Source organism: Convolutriloba macropyga, chromosome 15 (assembly GCF_964194025.1).
Source record: "Convolutriloba macropyga chromosome 15, txConMacr16.3, whole genome shotgun sequence".
Taxonomy (NCBI): domain Eukaryota; kingdom Metazoa; phylum Xenacoelomorpha; order Acoela; family Convolutidae; genus Convolutriloba; species Convolutriloba macropyga.
This window is the reverse complement of record NC_134482.1, coordinates 27,645,299-27,654,797: the sequence shown is the minus strand read 5'-3', so window position 1 is coordinate 27,654,797 and position 9,499 is coordinate 27,645,299. Positions and strand designations below refer to the sequence as shown.

The 9,499-nt window shown below is 32.1% G+C and overlaps 1 protein-coding gene across 1 annotated transcript in view; it reads left to right on the top strand.

Annotated features, from left to right (window-relative positions):
• The window catches only part of LOC142354262 (uncharacterized), a 29,198-nt gene extending 20,238 nt beyond the window's left edge, over window positions 1-8,960 (top strand). The window contains exon 3 of the mRNA XM_075406521.1: window positions 8,346-8,960. Within this exon, the coding sequence (XP_075262636.1) occupies window positions 8,346-8,628 (283 nt within the window). The 3' untranslated portion in view covers window positions 8,629-8,960. The remainder of the gene's footprint in view (window positions 1-8,345) is intronic.
• The last annotated feature ends 539 nt before the right edge of the window (window positions 8,961-9,499 follow it).

The following is a 9,499-nucleotide window of genomic DNA, read 5'->3' as shown; positions in this document are numbered from 1 at the left end:
AACTCCTTAGCCTTTGTTGCTGTGAATTAATACTACCTTATGCAGTATGTTTTTTGTCATTTTTTGTTACCATTGCAATCGCTGTGCGATTGTTCATAGATAAGCAAAATAACAGGTTTTTCCGCACTAATAGACAGACAGTGATATGATCAAGCGCAGCCTGCTTTTAGCGAACGGAAAAAGAAGTTTTGAGTTAACAATCTCTTTACACATTAGATAAGAATATTACTGCGAAGGATCTGAGTAGCACAATTATTATTATGATTATTATTATTATTATTATTATTATTATTATTATTATTATTATTGTTTTTTATTATTATTATTTTTATTATTATTATTATTTTTATTATTACTATTATTTTTATTTTCATTATTTTTATTATTACTATTATTATTATTATTATTATTATTATTGTAATTATTAATATTATTAATATTATTATTATTACTATTATTAGTATTATGATTATTATTATTACTATTATTATTATTATTATTATTATTATTATTATTATTATTATTTTTATTATTATTATCAATAGTATTATTATTGCTATTATTATTATTCTTATTATTATTAATATTATTATTATTATTTTTATTATTATTATCATTATTATTATTATTAATATTATTATTGTGGTACATGGACCACCATATAAGCTCTAAACTCCTGAACCTTTGATGCTGTGAATTAATACTACCTTATGCAGTGTGCACTTTATCATGTATTGTTACCATTGAAATCGCTGGGCGATTGTTCATAGATAAGCAAAGTAACAGGTTGTTACGCACTGATAGACAGACGGTGATATGATCAAGCGCAGTCTGCTTTTAGCGAACGGAAATAGAAGTTGTTGTTAACAATCTCTTTACACCTTAGATAAGAATATTGCTGCGAAGGATCTGAAAAACTCATGGCGCAGTCAACGAAAAAAAGAACCATAATGAGATTAGTACCATTTTGTGATCGACCCAGCTCCAACCCCCCATCCCATGGAAAAGTGGAGAAGTCAACTCAAAATGTCCCTCGTCGCAAAAACAAACATCGAACCGGATGAACTCCTAAGAGAGAAAACGACGATAGTCATTTACCCCCGGAACGAGTGAAGAAACAACCGGTGAACAATCCAAAACAGACAACGAAGAAGGAGAGACTCACGAGATAAATTCAGGCAGTAGCCAAATGGAAAAACGATCGTAACTTAATTGACAGAGTAGGGGTGTTGTGCGGCGACAAGCCATGGGACATTGCTGACAAGAAAGCAGAATTAATGATTTACCTAACCATTGGAATCGAAGGACGCAGTAAGCACACCAGGAAATACCCCCACACAAAAGTCGAGAACATCACGACACTACAACTGTGGGGAGAATTGGAACTGACGTTCACACGTCCACGAAAAGTAACATTTGACCGTTACTTGTTGTTAACCAGACGTCAAACAAAAGGGAGAAACCATGGAGCAATTCCAATCTGCTCTAAGATTCCTAGCACAATTTGGTCATTTGGGAGCATTAGAAGACTGACCGTTAAGAGATACCTTCACAGCCAATATGATTGATCCAGAAATACAAAAAAAACTCTTAAAGGCAACACTGGATCCAGAAAAAGTACTTGAACTCGCCATCATTATCGAACTAGGCGCACGACGCCAATTAGTCATACAGGCAAAGCATACAACAGACCCGTCAATGGTATCAATAATAGGACAGTCGGAGCACGTACTAGCAATTTCCACTTCCCGATACCGCGGAAAGTTCAGAGGCAACTATAGCCAGCCAAGAGGCACATACACTCAGCTCAGAGGCAATAGCAACCAGTCAATCAGTTCTACGCAAAATCAGGGACTGCATAACACAAGGGGACACACAGAGATGCAAGGCGGTAAGCAGACAAATTCACACACACTGGAAACCATTCAGTGTGAACGACGGGTGAATTTTTCTGGACATTCGACTAACAATCCCCAACGCAATGAAAGATTCAGTAATCAATGTACTACACGCCACATCGTGGGGGATGACCGCGTTAGCACACAGATTATGATGGCCGTTCATAAACGGAGATGTAATTAACAAACCAAAAACGTGCCGCCTGTGCACAGAATTTGGTAAGAAGCTTAAAAGCATAATACCAAAATCTAAATGGTCACCTATAAAACCATGCATTGAAGCGATCGAGGAAATACAATTGGATTTTGGTGGCCCAACACTAGATGGTCAGGGAAGAGAAGTATACTTCCTGGCATGCATCAATAGATTCTCTAATTTCCCAACACTTAAACTATAAAACAACGCGAATGCTACAAACATTGAACATTTCCTAATCAATTACAGTACTATCCAGGGGGTACCCAGATCTATACGAATGGACCAGGCTAGATGCCAAACAAGAAATGTAGTAAAGGAATTCTGCAATAAAAACAATATCAAAATAATATTCGCCCCAGCAAACGATCACCGATTAATAGGACTAGTCGAAAGACTGATACAAACGGTGAAACTTCGACTAGGTTGTATAAAATTAGATGCAAACCAATGTCCTTTCAACATAAAACAGTCATTAACACAAATTGCGCACAAACTTAGAGTATGCCGGAAAAAGACAACTAATATATCCCCATTCGAAGCACACTTGGGCTGCCCGTTGAACACACAAATAACTAACTTAACCTCATGTGCGGATAGTCGAATTTTAAAATGGCCAAACATTCACTCTGATTATTCAAATGACAACATCATGGGCGACGACGAGTTAATCTCTGACGAGACATAAGTGCAGGAGACACTGGATAGTGACGAAAAAGTCAAACAATCCAAACAACGAATGCTATCAGCGGCAATAAACGACAAAGGTGAAGTCCCCCGCGCCTTCCGCATGACGCCAGAAACTCCACTACAACCACTGGCCAAAAACAGTAAAGGATTGCAAATAGCCAGGAAGACCCGTCGCCGCCACCCGGAGCAAAAAACAGCTACAAGGGCTATACGAAGCCATTCCTGAAGGCGCGGCACTGGTAAAAACATCGGGCTCTATGATGACCATCAAATACCCCGGCCAAAAAATACGGTACTACACAAATCGGAAGTAGCACGCTTCGGGACCCCAGCACAACCAAAGATCCCACTAATCCAAATCGCGGCCAGGAAAACGGTAATCAACCACCATGACAAGATCCAACGCCCCATGAGCATACTTCAGAAGGACCAATGTGCAAAGCTCAAAGGAGAAAAGACAATTAGAAAAAGGACGAACGATTCACCCACGAATCCCAACCTAGCGAATGTCCTAAAGGTAAACTGCACGAAGGTTCCTCCAAAAAGGAAATTTATCCAATCACCAAAAAATGGAAGACCGGGGGCAAAAAACCAAAAAAAACAACACCACTTTACTCCCCACTGGAAGACGAAGACCTCGAAGATGTAGCACAGTTGCAAAGAACACCCGACGACAGCGAGGATTCAGTCTATAACCCCCAGGAGGACCTAGACGTACATGACGTCGCTACGGCCAAGAAACTAAGAAAAAGCAGTCGAACAACAACGAAGCCCAAAAAATACGGTCATAGCAAAACCCTCACAACCGTTGACGATACTGAGGACTCAGAGTTAGGCTCACCAAGGAAGCGTTCCACCGGAAGCGCTAACTACCAGCCCACAACTACAACGCTGGAAAATTCCCAGGTACTACAAGTGGACGAACACACATCGGACCCCGCAGACCTCGAACGTGACCAAGAGAGCACACCTCCGCAGCCACCACCTGCACATCGACCGGAAGAGATCCCACCATTCAAACAGGCCAATGAAGAGAGAGAGAGAGAGAGAGAGAGAGAGAGCTAGATCCCCACGAACTCTAAAACAAACAATTTTGTTATGTCTCTGAGGGGAAATGTGGTACATGGATAACCGTATAACCTCTGAACTCCTTAACCTTTGATGCTGTGATTTAATACTACCTTATGCAGTATTTATTTTATAATGTTTTGTTACCATTATCATCGCCGTGTGATTGTACATAGTTATGCAAAGTAACAGGTATTTGCGCACTGATAGACAGACAGTGAAATGATCAAGCGCAGCCTGCCTTTAGCGAAAGGAAATAGAAGATGTGCGTTAACAATCTCTTTACACATTAGATAAGAATTTTACTGCGAAGGATCTGAGTAACACAATTATTATTATTATTATTATTATTATTATTATTATTATTATTATTATTATTATTATTATTATTATTATTATTATTATTAATATTATTATTATTTTTATTATTATTATTATTATTATTATTATTATTATTATTATTATCATCATCATTATTAGTATTATTATTGTTATTATTATTTATTATTTTTATTATTATTATTATTGTTACTATTATTATTATTCTTATTATTATTAAAATTATTTTTATTACTATTATTTATATTATTATTATTATTTTTATTATTGTTATTATTAATATTATTATTATTATTATTATTATTAATACTGTTATTATTATTATTATTGTTATTATTATTATTATTATTATTATTATTATCATTATTATTTTTATTACTATTATTATTATAATTATTATTATTATTATTATTTTTATTATTATTGTTTTTACCATTATTATTATTATTATTATTATTATTATTATTATTATTATTATTATTATTATTATTATTATTATTATTATTATTGTTATTATTATTAGTATTATTATTATTATTATTATTATTATTATTATTATTATTATTATTACTATTATTATTATTATTATTATTATTATTATTATTATTATTATTATTATTATTATTATTATTATTATTATTATTATTATTATTATTATTATTATTATTATTATTATTATTATTATTATTATTATTATTATTATTATTATTATTATTATTATTATTATTATTATTATTATTATTATTATTATTATTATTATTATTATTATTATTATTATTATTATTATTATTATTATTATTATTATTATTATTATTATTATTATTATTATTATTATTATTATTATTATTATTATTATTATTATTATTATTATTATTATTATTATTATTATTATTATTATTATTATTATTATTATTATTATTATTATTATTATTATTATTATTATTATTATTATTATTATTATTATTATTATTATTATTATTATTATTATTATTATTATTATTATTATTATTATTATTATTATTATTATTATTATTATTATTATTATTATTATTATTATTATTATTATTATTATTATTATTATTATTATTATTATTATTATTATTATTATTATTATTATTATTATTATTATTATTAGTACTATTGATAATATTATTATAATTTTTATTACTTCTATTATTAAGTGAAAGAAATCAAATTAAATGATTGATCATCCAACTTATTTGTATCACATCGATTTGGATAGAATTCGTGCTCAATCATACTGTTTTTTTTATTACATTGGGTACATAAATCAAATGTCATCAAAGACACTTTCTTCATATCGGGTATACAGCTTTTATAAAGATGTGAAAAATGTCTCACATTACAAGACATACCCAGAAAACAATCCAACGTTTTGGCTCAAACTAGCTGCTGAGAAAAAAATCCTATTGAGTTTTTGTGAAAGGCCTCATGACTGTGAACAAAATACTGTGAACAAATGGATAACTAATGGAAAATTAATAGAAATTAAATTTTCCTCAAATCAATGATTATATCCAACTGCAGTCTTGTATAACTAACAGTAAAAATTTTGAGAAAAAAATGAAAATTTACAAGCAAACAGTTTGAAATACACGTCGATTTGAACAATTGCCTCAGTTAATTTTGGCAAAATAGGTTTACGGAAGAAAACAAACGAGTCTTGCAAAATGGACCAAGATAATGTCTTGTAGATGAATAAAATTTAGCTTTAGTCATGTAAAGACAACAACGAGCTTTCTGTTTCTTTCAAACAAAATTTTACTAATAAACGCTTAGAACGCTATGAAATTGGCAGCTAACGAAGAACTATTTTACTTCCACTTCAGACCATCAATTTACCGGGAAAAATTTTGCTATATAGAGCAGATTCATTACATGACATTTTAACCAGTGTCATTATATCCAAAAGCCATTATAACGAAAGCCATTCTATCCGATGCCATCATACCCAATATAAGCTGATAATTTCTTTCAATAATAAAATTAGAAAATATGTGCAGTCGCCATTACACGACATACTAACTTTTGACATACTAAAGCTTCATAATTTGCTCTTCTATCAATGACATGAATATCTGTACCACTACCAATTGGTTTCAACCGTTTCACATCTGTCAGCTTATTAGGATTTTGCAGTAAATTTTTGGGAGCTGTTTTATCAGCTATGACTTAGTTTAGTATTGCATTACTTGATATTAAATTAATTAGTCCCAATAGTTAATCATTCAGCTTCGCTAATAACCAGATACTTTGCTATAAAAAAGCAAATAATGCAAGTCCAGTTTTTCAATCAATGCGAAGTTGTATCTTATTGAGATTATCTAAACTGCAAATGCTAGCGAGATAAAAGTTGGCTACCTAATGGAAATCAAATAGAGCCACTGTCTCTGCCTGGTGGTAGGTTGAACACTTGTGGTAGAATTTATTGTTGGAAAAACTTTTCCATTTTTTACAGTTTCTTAATACTTGAAATAAAAAGTCCGAAAGTAAACATTCAGACTTGATAAAACTTGGCAGAAACTCACATTGTTCTGTAAAGGATAAAACTTGAAGACAATGAACAGAATTTGCTATATGGTCGTCGAGAAACAATTTAGCATTTTTTAATTAAATTGGGTTATTCTGAATTAATTTAGAACTTTGTTTCTTAATCAGACTCAATAATACCAAAATTGAAAACTTGCAATGCCTTGTTAAAGCCAGTAAGAAGACTAACTGCGTAGTTTGCACAAAGTTCCTTCGTTCCTCGTAAAAAAGCTTGGGAATATACAAGTCAGTTCAATTTTCATCAGTTCAAATTTAGTGAAGCTGTACACTCTGTTAGATAAATTACAGTATCAAGACTCAGTAAAAAGTATGATTTTCAATGTTATTGCTTGAATATGCACTGTATACCAAATTAACAAGAAGAAAATTGTGATTTTCATCTAATTTCAGGTAGTTTTTCAAGCTTCATTTCTTCTGCTGGTCACTTAGTTTTACGTGTCAAATAGCATTTCTGTTTAGTTGCAGATATGTATGGCAGAAAAAATCTCTGACATCCTTAAGTTGTAGAGTTCAGGATACCTCATATTGTGCCCCACGATCTCTGACTTGGTGTAATTATCACAAAAATCACTAAAACTGGCATACAAATTTGGCATCTCATTCCCAATTCCAGCTTCATTGGTGGAACTTGTATAGAATATTGTTGAGTTTTGACTGTCGTGCTGTTTTATTGTTAAACTTACTATGCTCTTGAATACTTTAGCTCATTTAAAAATCTCAACTCCATCACACGCTTGTAAGTAATTGCTATGCTTGGTTGTGATAGTTTAATATCAACTCCCACAGGCCATTGAGGCATGACCACGTCTAATAAGTATGTCAAAACATACGTGTATTAGCGACGGCTGCTATTTATTCGGATTATTGACTTATTGACCAAAAGTATCAGAGCGCATTGGGTATAATGGCATAGGTTACGATGGCATAGCGTAGAATGGCATTGGGTATGATGGCATTGGGTAAAATGGCATTAGGTAATTTGTCACGTAAATGAAAGAAATAAGACTAACTGGGCATCCATTTGAGTTTTCAAAAACGCGAAAAAATACACTATGACAAGATTCTTAAGTAAATAGAACAGGCTATATAAGGTAAGACGATATTGAAATATTAAAACTTTCATTTGAAAAGAAAAGTTTAGTTAGTGAAAATCTTTCATTAGCATGGCAAAATTTGTAAGATGTCATGCAACCAACTAATCTGGTTTTTTTAATAACCTGAAATGAACATCACACATTTTTTGTAATTTTTCAAGTATCTAAAAATTTTTCAAAATATGACTGTGATCTGTTAGGCACTGCTCTGCCTATTTTCTAAGTGGAAATTTTTAATTGTGCCACCTTGCATTAAAGATGGCAGGAAAATAAGAAAAACATTCTGCTGGTACGATGAACAGAAAAATGCGTACAAAATTGGCCATAAAAACTACAGGACACTTTTTGAAAAGAACAGAAGTCGTCATTAATTTGACTTTTACCCCATAATGGACTTTTTGGGATTTTCATAAGGCCAATTTTTCGTCTGCGATAACATTTTTTTGGTAGGGGCGGTCTTTGTTGATAAAAATTGTGTTTCTGCTTTAGAAGTGAAGAAAGCCTCTCCGTGATTGAAATAGTAATCCTAACTCTCTCTTCCATTGGATTATTATCCTGCTTGGTGATGTGGCTTTGGCTTGCAGCTAGATACAGAATCAGAATCAGAAACTTCTTCAATATCAAAGGATCATCAGAAACAGATTGTCTCCTGTCAATATGTTGTACCCAGTGCCTTCTCTGCCAGTTAAAGGCGGAATTGGAGACACAGAAGATAAGAACGAATCCGCCTGGTGGAACATTTGACATTCCCATCAAAATCTTTGCGTGTTAAGATTGCAGCGAGTACTAACTGGTGTTAAAAATTTTTTGAGTTTTTTCTCTTCAGCCCAGTTTGATATTTGATAAATTACATTTTGATAATGGTATGCATTTGTTATGAGCGGGTCACCTAAAGAAGCTGATATGGTCAATTATAAAAGTGAAATTTATTTCACTCAGGCTTCTGAAAACATAGTGAATGTGGAATGAAATTTAATTAACCAAAAGTTTTAATCGTTTCTAAGAACAAACAACAAGTATGAACGGTTTCAAGTAGACAAATAACTTTGAAACTCATTATAATCGTTTACTAATAACTGCTGTTATTAACTAGTTATTATTTACTGTTTTCAGAATCATCATTCAATAAAAATTTGTAGTTACGGACTTCACTGTGAAAACAGTTGATAATAGAAAAACTGATAACATTTTTGTTTAATAGTTTTGTTCTGCGCGTAGCTGTCAAAATTTTCAAAAATTTGTTTAGTATCTCTTTCAACTTGCTACTTGTTCTCAGATATGATCGGTCGAGTGATCCAGCAGTTTACTGGCCTAGCGGAACAAGAACAGTTTTCCGTTCCTTTCAATTTGCTTGTATTTAACCGTATTCATTTGTTTTTACCGCTAAGCGTCATTTATTAATTGTTCTGACCCACATTATTGATGGGGAAACTAAAAGGTCAACTGGTCATATTGTTCAGTCAACTTTGGTCGGTCGATATATTCATCGTATAGAGTTGCGATTGGCATCCTTGGCAATCCTAAACAGCGTAGAATATAGAATTAAGAACTTTTTTAATCTCGTATTTTTTTCAGGCTGTTTTTAAGGTTTAAAACTTTGTGACCATTAGAATGATATCCGTTCATTTTGTTCACGCTGACCA